The 14,943-nt window shown below is 30.8% G+C and overlaps 2 protein-coding genes across 4 annotated transcripts in view; both read left to right on the plus strand.

Moving 5' to 3' along the window:
* The first annotated feature begins 979 nt into the window (after positions 1 to 979).
* wde (Fibronectin-III type domain-containing protein windei) lies at positions 980 to 10,755 on the plus strand. Of its 2 annotated transcripts, none has more exons than XM_085187709.1 (4): positions 980 to 1,247; positions 7,208 to 8,607; positions 8,934 to 9,884; positions 10,074 to 10,755. In XM_085187709.1, exons 2-4 carry the CDS (start codon positions 7,251 to 7,253, stop codon positions 10,523 to 10,525), a joined length of 2,760 nt encoding a protein of 919 aa, XP_085043835.1. In that variant the 5' UTR covers positions 980 to 1,247; positions 7,208 to 7,250; the 3' UTR covers positions 10,526 to 10,755. The 2 variants fall into 2 exon arrangements, with proteins under 2 accessions (XP_085043835.1, XP_085043834.1); XM_085187708.1 differs by lacking the exon at positions 980 to 1,247 and adding an exon at positions 3,685 to 3,839.
* Positions 10,756 to 11,898: 1,143 nt separating this feature from the next.
* LOC146537522 (uncharacterized) overlaps positions 11,899 to 14,943 on the plus strand; it is a 119,493-nt gene continuing 116,448 nt past the window's right edge. The window contains exons 1-2 of one of the 2 annotated variants that reach the window (XM_085187572.1): positions 11,899 to 12,020; positions 12,124 to 12,409. The gene's annotated coding sequence lies outside the window, so the exon portion shown is untranslated. The remainder of the gene's footprint in view (positions 12,021 to 12,123; positions 12,410 to 14,943) is intronic. The other variant, XM_085187573.1, reaches the window with a different exon arrangement.

Here is a 14,943-nt window from a genome sequence, read left to right on the forward strand (position 1 = left end):
TCTGCACATAAATACATCCAACCATAATCTTGCCTAGGCCTAAGTCCGTCCCTGCATAAAGGTATGGCTGGTTTTGGTTCTTGGATTACGAGAAAAATTTCAAATTCTTTCAAAATTATAATAATTTCTTACAACGTCGAAGCGAAGAAGAGAGACGAGAGAGATAGCGAGAGAAGTCGAAGTTAAAGAACTAAACTAGTTTAGTTTAGTATAATTTTTTTACATATACAGCTCGTGTAACATTATTTGTAAATTGTGATTAAGGTAGATTTTTTTTGTTATAGAATTTTACGAATACTAAACAAGACACAAAAACATCAAATTAATATTAAATATCTGACTAAGATTAGTAATGTATACAGTATAATAGTGTTACAATTATTGGGTTGAGTTACTTTCATTGCTTACATTGTTATGGATGGGGGCGTATAATATTTCAAAAATATCTAAATAGAATTTAAGAAGAAAGAGTCTTATTTAAGAATTTTTATAGAATTTAGACAATATGAAAATATGAGTCCTCTACTTATAAAGAGAAGTACTAATTACTAGTTACAATGATTCGTACATAAATACATAGATGGCGCTACAAATTAATGGTAGGTCAATATTGTCAAAATGATAGTTATATTTTATAAGGGTAAATTGAGGAAAAATGATCTCTAAATTAAAATATATCATTTTCCTTCACAAATTTAAGATAAAAGAAAGAATATGTATAGTACGTTATAAAGCAGACATTACCTAAGCGAAAATCATTGTTATTAATCCAAGAACTGAAGAAAAATTGACAAACCTTGTCTTAGGTGAAGGGTACAATGATTAAAAATATTTAATTTTGGCCAGTAATAAGAAAAAAGTAGTATTCACATAGAACCTAGAGAAACAATTGAAAGCGTTTACGTCAATTAATAACCTAACCTATCATAATCTAATGGATATGACATATTAAATCATAGATATCTAGTATTGTTTGAGAAAGAAGATATCTAGAATTCGAAAGAAGAATTTATAAATAATTATTGCTGTTTATAAAGAGGGAGACAGTGATATTTTTGATCTCTTCCGACTCGTGAGGCGGGCGACAACAAAATGGCGGCGTGCGATTCCGCTCGGTACTGGCGCACGGCGAAGCATTCGATTACCCTGTCTCTCCTGAGGTACTTCGAGCGCGGCTTCGGGCGGAATCTGGCGAATTTAACACACTAGGAGAAATAAAAACTTTTCAACTCCTCTGCAGGACATTGGTAAGTATCGTAACTAATGACTTTGGTTTTTTTCAGGTCTTGGTCTTTCGTTTGTATTCTGCAAATTTTTGATATGTATATTTCCCATTTAGTAAAGTTTTAGCAAAACTTCGAACTTTGTTCAATTTTCGCATCAAAAATATTTTTATACATAACGATAATGTATTTCTCCTACTTAAAATTTCTATGTCTGCCCATTTATATTATTCCAAAGAAACCCTTCTCTTCTCCTTTCATTGGAACTTCTGACTAATTCTTATGAATCGTGACAGCATTTTAAGACTAACCAAAGTCATATTTCCCATGAACAGGTTATTGACGTGAATTGTCATGTTGCTAATAATACTTTTGTTTTATCTAAATCCTTTTTATAACAAAACTTGAACTCTACATTGAATATATTGGATAAATAAATACAAAATGACAGGTTGTCAAGAATATTACGTACCTATTATAACAAACAACGATCGCCGTTCCTACATATATCTGCCTCTCGAGAGCTAAGAACGGCAACGTCGCATTTTGTTTCCAAGCTGGCGAATGCGGCGTTGCTGGCGTGACGTGCCGCGCTAGCCACACACTTTTATTGTGCTGTGATAATGATGCTCACACAAAATGTGTATGAATAAAATAGAATGACAAACAAATATCAAATAATTCTCATTGATATTTGTGTTTATGGCAGTTCATCTTCTATTTGAAGTTCATTTAAATTAGATGACCTTTTCCTTTGAGAGCATAAATTAGATACTCTTTCTCTTCTTTCAACTCTAATACTCACATTATCAAATCTGCCGCAACTAAATTTTATTACATATTAACTTTGTTATGTTATAAGTAGTAATTAGGCTTCTCTTTACATTTTTTATAGTATTGCAGATAAATTATTGTTATCTAGACAAGGTTATTATATTTATTATTAACATACTTAATTTTAGCCCAAAGTATAAAAAAGTTCCACAAAATATTTAACCTTCATAACATCGTCCGCCATTTTGATTTCTATCGTACTTCATGCTGTACGTCCGACGCAGTCTTTCTTCGGTTGTATCGGAATATTTATAAATATTTAAATCAGTCAATATGATATAAAACTATTATTTTAGGCAAAAACTACCTTAGATTTCACATAAAATCATGACTACTTCTAAATTATGCATGATGGCATTTTTTAACCTTTCACATTTTTTTTTTATCATCTGCTCTAAAAAGTACAGTCAATGACTAAGGGGGTTTCGTATTCTTTATATTTTTCCATGTCCATCCATTTTATACACCTGTTTCTTACTCATTGCGTAAAATAAAGGAAGCTCTTACAAAATTGTGAAGTAAAAGCAGCAATGGATTTCATGGCTAAAGTTTTGTACGCTTCTAGTGACGGAGTGTACTGTATGAATGTAAAAGTTTAGTTTAATTATTTAATATGGTTGTATGATTAAGAGTTATTTTGTAATAACTAAGACATTACCTTTTTAGTTATTGATTTGATGATGATAATACAAATCACCGATCAAGGATTTCTTGTTTATTTTAAAAATAGTTGTCTGCATATTTTTGAGGTTACCGTCTTCAAACTAAATTCATAACGTTTCTAATAACATAAAATTACTAAATATGAATTATACTTTAATCGTTTGAGTACAAAGGGTATTAGTGCCATCATCAGAATAGTAATTTGGGTAAAGTTGATTGTTTTGTTTTACTTTCTATTAGAATGTCTTCATTTTGAACAGAAGTCATAGAGCAATGAAATGACCATACATTGTTCTAGAATCTGAATTTACAATAATATCAGTCTGCTATCTGCTATCTGCTAAATATCTATTTTAGTGATGACGTTTGGGTCTGACCTGACCAGGCGTGTATCGGCAGTTTTCGGCCTTGTTCGGGCAGTTTCGCATCGAGTCTAGCATGATGCAGCCCACTCAACGTTGCCCCGTGCTGTACGGAACGGCAACGCCGCGTGATCTCAATAATGAAATACGCATATTTTACCATGTTTTTATTATTTCGTTATTTTGTACAAATTCTTTAATAAGAATAATGTTGTTGAATCTTCTAGAATAATTAAAAATCTAAAGAATTTTCTTATAATGTTCTTCATTCTCAACGGTACATTTGGTACCGCATCATATATATTAATTTATATGGTAGAGATGGCACATCAAATAGTAGAATAATAAGAGAATGAGTTCTCGTTAACTGCGTCGACTCATATGTAGATATTTACGCGCGTCGTACAGAGTAGTGTAGTAAAGCTCTAAATAAATAAATTCTGATAAGGCTACAATATCTGCCGTCTCTCTCTGTCGCATGCGCTACTTTAGCGGGCGTGCTGCTCTCGCCTGAGCACAAATATTCCGGTATGGCGAAACCGATGTCTCTGTACTACATTTTCTCTGTATAAAGTAGTTCGTATTCTCGCTACGCGCGGCGACACTAGCTCGGCGGCCATTTTCTTCTCTCTCCTTCTGCCCGTCAGTACGGTTTGAATCGCGTTACGGAGCGTTTGTACATCGCGATTATCGTATCTTCTCATTCTTTCTTCTTCGTTCTCGAGTGACACATATTGACGAATTTGTTGGATTTCCGGTAAATTTATGATATAAATTTTACATTCGGTTTGTAGTATACTCTTTTAAAGGAGTTTGACAATGATAATTGCGTTTTTTTTCTTGTTTTTTTTTTTAATAATAGTGGGTACATTTTTTTCGGATTTGATTAATTTTAGCCTTTCTTTTTTTTTAATATTTTATAAATTTGTGCTATTTTTAAACAATTATATGCAATAATTAATAGATGGGTTTTAGGATATATTTAAGAAAAAAAAATCTAAATTCAATATTTTTTTTAAGTTACATGTTTGTTGCAATTTATTTCGCAGCCAAATTACTAAATCGCGAAATAAACTGTAATAAATTTATCAAAAACATTATTCTTGACTAAAACTTTGATTATTAATTCCATAGAATTATTATTCCATCAAAATAGAATTATGCACATTTATCAAAAACGTCATGTTAAGAATTTGGCAACATCGGCCTTGACGTTTAGAATTAAAATTGCTTAAACTACGTATTTCCAGAAAAAGTTTTCAAGTGTTTTTTTAGTCTTTTGTCCCTCATTCGATGCTAGACCATTCTGGTCTTTTCCACATTCACCTTATTTCTGGTATTCTATGATTCTTTCTCTCTTCTATACGTTATGGCACCTATGGGTTAAGTGAGATAATGGACTTGGCAGGTTTCGCCCCCAAAAGACTGACGAGAGTGCAGCTCTACGCCAACGAATGCGGAATTTATTCCCATATGTGTGGTTTTATCCGCCCGGCCGCCATCTTGTTTTACGATAACAGTTGTTATGTATCATTGACGTTTCTGATGCATGTTTTTTTTGCGCTGTCATTTTAATTATCTTTCAAATTAATCTTTTTTAACTTCTTTTTTGTGTAAGTATATGGATGATGAATGAAAATGTGTAAGGATTAATAATAAATAAATCGTTTTTTTTTTCACAATTTTTATGTAATTTTAGTTTTTTGTTAACATGATCAGATTATTAAACTTTATTTTTAATTCTATTATTTCGTTTAGTTTACCATGTTGTATTATTATACAGGGGGAAGCGTCGGCTCTCCTTTTACGGGAACAGCATATGGGGTAAAATATTAATCAAAATTAAAAGAAATTAATCAAGATTGAACAGTTTAGACGTAGCATTTTTTTTAATTTCACGATGTTTATCGAATATGAGAATGAGAAGAAGAGTTACGTATAGATATCAATAACGTAAACACTTACTATTACAAAAATACTACTAAAGGTTAAACAACTTTCAACTTTATTGCTAATACCTACGACTTGATTTCGGAATGAAGCGTGTGCGGGGGTGTCCCTTTGATAGGTTTATGTGAGCGTGCGTCGTCCTTAACAAATAGTGGTTTATTTTGCAACGATAATTATATTATGTATTTTGTTTAAAAAAAACATTTTAATTTTTGGGAAAAAAATTTAATCGTATTAGGCTTTTATAGAGTTGTTAAAACTGTGGTTTCACTTAAAGTGGTACTGACAAAAACACCTGTACAAAAACAAATTTGTTACTTCGGAATAGATAATTAATAAAAAGATACAAAACTGTCAAGGTTTTTCAATGATATATCCGGTTTAAAAGAAGTTTTATGGGAAAGTAGAAGAAATGAGCTAAGTAAATTAATTAAATATTAAACCGAAAAGAATATAAAGTATGACAACAAAAAAATACTATAAAGCCAACAAGCTGGCTTAAAGATTTATACAAATTTTATTTCAAATAAATTAAGTTTGGGATTTATAAGATTACTTACTCTTGACTTGCTTTCTTTTTTTTATTGGGTCTTACATTAATTAATGTTTTTTACCAATTAATAAATACTTTGGTAGCAGAATATCTAGAGTTTGAGAGAGTCATATGACAAAGGATAAAAAATATTTAAAGTATCAGCTCATAAATTATTAATGAATAAATTAAAACATATTTGAAAGAGTAAGCAAAGAAAAAAAAGCTTTCAGCTTCGGCAAAAGTACTCGTCGATGTTCGGCCACATTTTACAATCAATTATCGTGACATTTTGTGAGGACCGTTAAACATCGATTTTATTTTCGGGATGAAATTTTGAAACACTTTCAAAATAGCGTAGTTGTAGAGAGTGGAATAAAACAAACATATTTAAACTATTATCTACATGATGACCTATTTTTCCCATAAAATTTATTTCAAGGCAGCTGAGATATGAAGGAATTTCTCGAAAATTGCTCTTATTTGGAAATATTAATGTTGTTTTTTATTTTCGGTGGCTTATGCCCTCATAGCTTCAGTTCCCTATCTCACTTGCATTTAATTAATAATTAATTGATGACGATTGATTATTTAAATAAATTACATACAATCGTGTTGAATAGGAGACCTTAGATCTTTAAAGTTTACCTTTGAGAGCAGCGTTGATATTGGCTCAGGGTCACATGACCATGAGGCTTTTTGTAGGACATGGACAAAGAGGTAGATGACAGCGGCTAGGGCGGAAGAAGTGTTCAGAGCGCAGCGATGGCGCTCGGCACTCTGTGGCTGTTCCACTGGGGAAAAAGCGTGATATTGAAATAAATAATACATTCATAATTACTTCATTTCACAGGCTATTTATATAATTTCATCGTTTTCAACAAGTAGGCGGTAGTAATGTGATGGATCAGATGTTTGTTATAACAATTTTCATTTGAATTGAGAGGTGAACATTTACAGACATGTTTATAACATTTACAATTTACAGAGCCTTTAGTATTTAATGTAGAGAATTTCTTTTGCTGGTCCTCTAGCTCTTCACCATAATTGATCTTTGGGCTAATAGAAAAATAAATATTTGTTCGTATAGATATTTAATATTATACTTATGTAATGATCAAAGAGGATGAGACTAGATGATTCGTTTTACGATTTCATACCGATTCGATATTTCGAATTCGTATCCAGCGTTGGCGTAAATCGGAATAGTAAGAGTTTATAACGTGACGATTACCACTATATGGAGATTTACTTTTTAAAAGCTTAGCGACAAATGGATTCTAATAGTCTTTTATTTCACTTATCTTGGGTATGTTGCAGTAGCGTAGTGAGGGGGAGAGGGCAAGCCAGATCCCCTCTCCCCCCCCCCCTCCTATCATGCCCTGGGGGCCGCTCATAAAGGGGCGCCAAATAGTCCGCCAAAGTATTTAACTAAGGCATTTCATAGTGAGTATCGAATTCTCAACCAGTCGCGTTTACAGTGACATAGGCCACGATTGACCACTATCGCTTGGCAAATAAATGGCTTTACTAATTTAAATTATGTATGTGGCCGATATTCTGTCTTCGTAACAATATATTTAAATAATTTTACAACTTATACAGTGCTACAAGATTATAAAATGTTACATTTTAATTTTCAGGAACTTTCCTTTCCTGCTAAGAAGATAAGTGAAATGCTGAACGATGCAATTAATTCTAAATACTGATCCAGATATTGATATTCGGAGTAACATGTCAGTTATTGAACAAGAATCACTTTCCTTAGATACGAAAATTATTAACAATGATGTTACAAATAAAATTAAAACCGACATTCCAAGTATTACAGAATTTGTTACCATAAGTAATGATAAAGAGAATTTGACAGATATTGAAGTGTTAGAAAAGGATGAATATGTAATAAATGGTAATATAGATAATGATAATGCTCAAAATAAAAATAGCGCAGATAAAGACAGCAATGAAGGACTTTCTAATATAAATGTAGTCATTGGTAATAAAGAAGTAGCCGATAAAGTAGATGACTTCGACAGCAACAAGGAAAATGAAAATAACACAGATGTGCAAGAAGACTTAAATACATACACAAATGCACATGAAATAGAATTGCAAACTGAAACAAGTGAAGAAAAAAGTAAATCAGATAAGCCAGACGTTACTGACACAGAATTTACCATGAGAGTAAAGAATGTTAAGGAAATAAATGAGAATGTACTTGAAAAAGACACAAGTAAAGAAGATAAGGAAGTAGAAAATACTACAGATAATACTGAAAATGTAAAGGATAGTCATGTACAAGATGAAATACAATCTGAAAGTAAAAATGATGAAATCTTTGATTTAGAAGAAGATATGGATGATGACTCAAATCAAATAACTAGTAGCAGTGTAAAGAATGATGAAGTAATAGACATAGCTGATGAAAAAGATGATGAATGTATAACTGTGATGGACGACAAAGTGAGTGATGTAGGAAAAGAATCTAAAACACCAGAGAAAATTATTATTTCAGAAAACTCAACATGCAATGAAAATAACGCAATAAATACTAATATCGAAAACATCGAAGAAGAGAACCCAGTAAACAAAACTTTAGAATATATAAATAATGATGAACATGCAAATAACGAAAATTTAAAAGATAGTATGTCGAATTTAATACAAGATAAAGAACTAGATAATAAGTCAAGTATAGAAATAGATCCAGAAGTTACTGTTAAAAAACTAAACAACTTAAAAGAAAAGAAACCACTTTTACATTTAAGCAAATTATCTAACACTCTCGATATTTTATCTGATGATGATGAAGAGCAAGTGCCTGAAGTAGTACCTGAAAATAAAGAATCCGATGAAAAACAATGCATAAGTGTAGAAGACGATGATGATATCATGTTAATTGATGAAGAAACTCCTATTGATACCAATAAAAATGATAGTTTAGTCCCACCTGATACTGATATACCTCAAGATGGAGAAACAAAAGATCTAACTACAGAAAATGAAAGTGATATTACTATGAATGTTGATGAAAGTAGTGAAGGTATGCATTTATTTATTTTTTTGAAAAAGTTTATGGTATAAATTATTAATAGTAGCTTACAATATATAGGAATATCCCTATACCATATAATAAAAAACAATTATTTCTTAAATTTTGTTTGATACTTTTGTTACATATATTTATTTATTGAGCAGTTGAATCTTATATTATTTTTATGACTAATTTTGATGATGCTGATCAAATCATTACAACGATAGTATTTACGATAGTAATTATTTTCTCTACATTATTATCTATTCAAATTGGAGTCTGTATTAATTTTCTTATATATTAATTTTAACTTTATATTTATTTATTATTTTCAGAGCCCTTGCAGGAATCGAAAGTTGATAATGAAACAGTAAAAGAAACAAATGAGAAAGATAAAGAGTTGGACGAAAATATCGAACAAACTGAAAAGAAACCTTCCTCCCCGAAACCCCTTTTACCAGTTAATTTCCTTAAGTCATGTAAAAGAAATTTTGCGGAAATGACAAGAGAAGAATTAGAAGAGTTTTGTGTACTTAAAATTGTAGAAAGTGTTGTTGATCGAAGTAATTTGAGTGAAATGAATCTACAACTGAAGGTTATGTCACAAAATATAGAAGATTATAAGAAAAAAACGAATACTCTCTTGAAACAAAACCGCGATTTACAAGTAGTCTTGAAATCTATCCAAGAAGAACAGAAGAAAAATACTGGACAAGCTATTGCTCCGTTGAAAATAACGCGTTCTGTTGGCATGCAAGTGTTGATGATAGAAACGCCGATCGCAAGGAAGAGGCCAAGCAATAAATTTCCAGCTAATTCACATAATCCTGCTAAACTTAAAAGCCAAAGTCCTAAAACACTGAAAGGACCTACTAATAGTACAAATGATCAGCAAATACCTGTACCAAGATTGGTTCCAGCAGTTAATAGTGCAGCTACTAATATTAAACAAATATCATCTCCTCTTGCAACTAAACCGCAAATATCAAATGGTGTAAGAAGTTCTCCACCGTCTATTAAACCAGAAAAACGGTCATTTAACAAAATGCAGCAAGGCAATTCTATTACTGTAGACCTAACAGATGACGAACCTCCTTCTAAAGTGGTGCCGCGTAACATAGCGCCTCCAGTCAGATTAGTTCCGCAGCAATCATTATTGACGTCTCAGAGACCTCAGTTTGTAAATACAGCGAATAATCCCAGAAAAGTGTATATACCTATAAGTGGTTCGCAGAACCCGGTCAGGCCAGGACAGACTATTATGTTGAAGCAAGTACCACCTCATGGTATGTTGTGAACATTTTATCATCTTAACAAACAAAATATAGCTTAGAAATTTTCTATTGGTATTGGTATTTTCTCTTTTCATTATTATTTATAATATCTATATTTAAAACTTTTTTAATATTCAAATTACAACTGCTTAAAATTATTTTTGTTATAAGAATATTCACTAATTAAATAATGTATTTCAGTTCCTAGATTACGAGGTCCAGGTGCAGTACAGAAATGCAACTCTGTAAGACTGCCAAGGATTGCACCAAAACATCCAGCACCTTTACCAGATTCTACTAAACAGTATCAGCCTCCGAATTGGAAAGCTTTACCACCTGCACCTGAACTAAAACTATCCAAAGTGGAGAATGGCATAGTCATTTCCTGGAAAATAGATGGTTACCAAGAAGAAAACCATGAAGAAATAGCTAGTTATCAATTGTATGCTTATCAAGAAACTTCTTCACCCCCAAGTACTTCATTGTGGAAGAAAATTGGTGACGTCAAGGCTTTGCCTTTACCAATGGCCTGCACTTTAACACAATTCATGGCAGGATACAAATATTACTTTGCAGTACGAGCTGTAGATATTAGATCTCGACTTGGACCATTTAGTTTACCTGGAAGTATACTACTCTTAAATAAAATGTAAGACTGATTATGTTACTTGTGAATTGTAAATGTAAATATATGGGATATGCTTTGTTTATTTATTAATGACTTTCGCAGGATGTTATATATAAATATGTCTTGTATATGTTAGAATTATTTGTTGGATTCTTGCAATTGCATACTAATATGATAAGTAGGAAATTTATAAAAATTGTATATTCATGTGAATATGTAGGTGCATTTAGAAAAAAAATTAAAGTTTTGCTCATATATATTTTGTTTTGCATTTTAAAATACCGCACACAGTAGGGTAGGCAGAGGGAACCTAGTGTTAAGACACTCCATTTCCCAGTTTGTGCTGAATTCTGGAGGCATTGCGTGTTAAGTGACAGAACTCAACGCCGCACTTGTTTTGCATTTTAATCAATATGGTTTATGGTCAACCCCAAGATTTACACTATCTATTTATTTAGTAATATAAGCAGTCTCGAGCTTATGACAATCAAAAAATTTAAAATCATAAGTTTGTTATATTTATAACATCTAATGCAAAGTTTGTGTGTCAGATGGAAAATCCCTTTTAATCTTGACAGTTTAGCAATATTTCAATGATTCTCAACACAAATTTATAGCTTCCAGCTTATGATTGTAATGTGTCATACAAGTGAACTGAAGTTTTTCAGCTGTGTAAGCAGAAGTTATATTGTATCATACAAGAGTGTAAGGTAGGTTTTACTACGGCTAGTAGAATTATGTTTTTATAAATTGATTTCTTTTTTCTTCATATTTCATATTTTTATCATTGTGTATGTATTGTGATATTCATAATTTAACGTTAGTCTGGCTGTACTTGTAGCTACTTTTAATTGTTACCTGCTTTCATGTTGTGTTTTAAATTGTTTTTAAATTTAAAAGAAACTTATAATCAAATAATATTTGTTTAGTTTTATTTAATCCTTCAACAAACACTCGAATTCCGTCAAACGAATTATGATATATATAATAGTTATAAGTATTCGAGAATTTGTTTACTATTTAAATGATGTATTGAAAGTACATCACTCTATTTCGATTTCAAATAGATTTATCATTGTCATCATCATTTAACTCTTTAGTCTTTCCTTCTCCTGTTAGGATCTCTATGCTATTTCTAAATCTAAAGAAGAATATAGTATGTTCGTTTTTATATAAATGATAAAGGAATATCTTTATTTAACTTGTTGTATAAAAATTGAAGAAAATTAAGATATTAATTTAAATTATTTTGTGTTTTACATTTAATAAAGTAACTTATTCATAATATTTATTTAAAATTCATTTGTCAGCTTATAAAGACCAACATTAAACACAATGATATTTATACATATTTTTTTCTACTGCCAACTTCTTTGCTGTCATCTGTCATTTAAACGTCAGTAGCTCAGTACGTATTACGTATTTGGTTGGTAAAACTGGTTTTATTTCCAGTTGTCGATAGATTCGTGTCGTGGCTGCTTGTTCGCTTTGTAACAATACACAAGCAAATCTATTTATTCGTAAGCGTTAACACTATTTTATTTAAATACATTACTTTTTCTCCTCTTGCGATAAGATCCTGATTTGTGTTATATATTTATAGTCTTTGTTAATACATTTTAGATAATTTGACGTCGATTGACATATCGTTTCGCAAGTAGTTTCCAGTGTTTCTACGGAGGTGTTTTATTTGTGTACGTTTTGTGGAAAACATCCGCCAGGTGTAATTTTTGTGTTATTTGTGTAGTGTGTGCGTTTTAGAAATTATTTAATTAATTTTACTTGTTATATTTATGAAAGCAAATGGTTAAAATCATAACGTAAATAAGTATTGAATGTTATTTTCTTTATGTGTGCCGACTAAAAAATGCTGGTATGTCGGTTGTACTTTGAGAACAACAATATGAAGGTAAGTTCATATAATATACCTTTTATGTATATTAATAAAAGTTAAAGTTTTAGAAGTAGGTATCTTAAAAATAACGATGTAAAACTAAATTTACGTTTGAATTTAGTTTTATACAGTTCTGTTCTAATACATTTTACCATAATACCATTTTTATTATAGATAACTTAAAACTGTCTTATTTAAGTATGAGAATAAGGTTGTGTTTATTGTCTTTTATGCAATACAAAGAGTCATTAATGCCTTAGTGAAAAGCATTAAACTTTTCATTTGACTATAAACACAATTATGGGTTCGATTATCAGTTAGAGAATATGACTTTTTTTTTTTCTCTAGTCTAAGTACATAGTTAAGTTTCGTCACTTAACATATAATATCTAGAAAATTGTATAGTTTGGGAAATGAAGTGAATAAAAAGATAAATTATATTATCTTATATGACCGATTATGATGTCTAAGAAAATTTATCAGTGTCATCAATGTCTGACATTGCACTTATTATCATGAACAACAAACACAGATATCTCAGATACAAGATAAAGTGAAACATATTTAACTTTGAAATAATTGAATATTTACAATTAATTCAATTATTTGTTAAACTTAAGGTCATATTATGAGGCCTTTGTGGCACAGTGGGACAGCATTTGACAGTAATTATGATGGTTGCGAGTTCAAAACCTACTTGTGGCTATGAAGCATGCCAAGACAAGATGCATGTTGAACTCCATCACGCACACAATTTTGCAGACGCATTTTTGGCAGAAAGTGGAAAACAAAAAACTATCAATTTTCCAATAATATAATATGTATGAATAATATGATTTAAAAACAAATTAAAAATACAAAATAATCACAACTTCAAGTAAGAAATCAATTGTAATAGTTATTATTCTAATTGATTTATTAGATAATCATTACTTGAAAAAGAAAAAATATAAAATTATTCTATGTAATATATAAAATAAGAAAAATAATATATTTAAGAGCTGGTTTTCTAATTTTAAAGAAAAACCAAGCTGTCTACAAGGCTGAATAAGACTTATAATCCAATAGACAAACAAATTACTTGGTCTGTATAAACTACTAAGATACATATATGTAAATATATTAAATATTTATTTAAAAAATATTTTACTTTATTCTTGTCATAAATTTATCTTAGATATGATAAAAAATGCTGTTAAACTACATAATATGATAAATAATTTTTTTTCTTCATTTTTTATCAAATTTGGCCTGAAATATGTAAAAGTGCTAACAAGTAAAGCTTACTATACTGTACAAGAATATTTATAGAACAAAAATGTTTGGAATTAATATCTATTTTATGTCACACAATAGCTGGCAGTCCATGTAATAATTAAATTCTACCATTGATATTGACAAAAGCAACTTTTGAGTTGAATGTCTTGCCAGCTCTGCTCAGCAGAACTACATTCCAAGCTGCTTGGTAGCTTTATGTTTATTCAATGATTCAAAAATGCTCTGAATTGAATTAAAATTTATGATTTTTTTTTTAAATGCATTAAAGTGTTGTTTCTTGTTTATAAAATACCTAGAACAAATTTTACAAAATATGAAAAGCAGAATAACATCCTATCCTATATCTTATAAAACAAAGTCGCTTTTCGTGTCTGTCTGAACTTTCTAACTCTTCTTCTTCTAAACCACCCAACGGATTTTTATGCGGTTTTCACCATTAGGTCGTGTATTTCTCAGGGAAGGTTTATATATAGTTTATTATTTGTACATTCTTATGTAAATTAACATAAATACGATAAATGTGTATAAAGTCCTACCCGTTGAGACAATTTCGCGCATGCGCTGCTTTAATGGTAAGTACTACGTGAAAATAATGTACTGGAGTATTATTCCTCTTAATAAGATCTACAAAAAAGTCAGCGACAGCATATTTTTATCTTTTAAGGATAACGTGTAGTGATCATATTTCTGTCTAAAAATAGTAAATTCAATATATTTTTTATTGTGAGGGATATTTTTCCATAATGGTATTAATCCTTATCCTTTAAAATACTTTATTAATTTTCTACGTTAAACGAAGATAAAATTTGCTTTTTACACTATTTCGAAATTGCGAATAGTTTTAGAGAAAAACGCATTTAATTGTTGACGCATCAGCTGTATGTTACTCAAGTTTCACTTATCCCTTACTCTCAGCATATAAATAAGTATATTAGTTACGTTGGCCATTTAATGTAGATCAAAACTGTCTTTTACTGTTTTTTCATTTTAATAAGTACTTTAGAAGTTGTTACAATATCAAAACATCCTTGCTGCGAAACGCGCCCCGCGACGTTTTGCTTATACAAGCGCGTCATGAGCAGTCATCGGTGGTTCAGTGGTAGAATGCTCGCCTGCACGCGGGCAGCCCGGGTTCGATTCCCGGCCAATGCATTCTATTTAATTTTCCTCACAGGCAGCCACGTAGTGCTTGCTTTTCATCAGGGACAGAATACCCTCTTCAGCATTAACCACAAGCTCAAAAAAAAACACCCCCGCTATAGAGGCATAGC

This window comes from Heliconius melpomene, chromosome 7 (genome assembly GCF_056956725.1).
Source record: "Heliconius melpomene rosina isolate 202511_hmr_F chromosome 7, ASM5695672v1, whole genome shotgun sequence".
Taxonomy (NCBI): Eukaryota; Metazoa; Arthropoda; class Insecta; order Lepidoptera; family Nymphalidae; genus Heliconius; species Heliconius melpomene.

Excerpts from the sequence above, each read along its gene's own strand:
- wde (XM_085187709.1), top strand. The coding sequence starts at position 7,251 with ATGCAATTAATTCTAAATACTGATCCAGATATTGATATTCGGAGTAAC. Across the intron at positions 8,608-8,933 it reads TGTTGATGAAAGTAGTGAAG|AGCCCTTGCAGGAATCGAAA; the intron begins GTATGCATTTAT and ends TATTATTTTCAG. Across the intron at positions 9,885-10,073 it reads GAAGCAAGTACCACCTCATG|TTCCTAGATTACGAGGTCCA; the intron begins GTATGTTGTGAA and ends AATGTATTTCAG.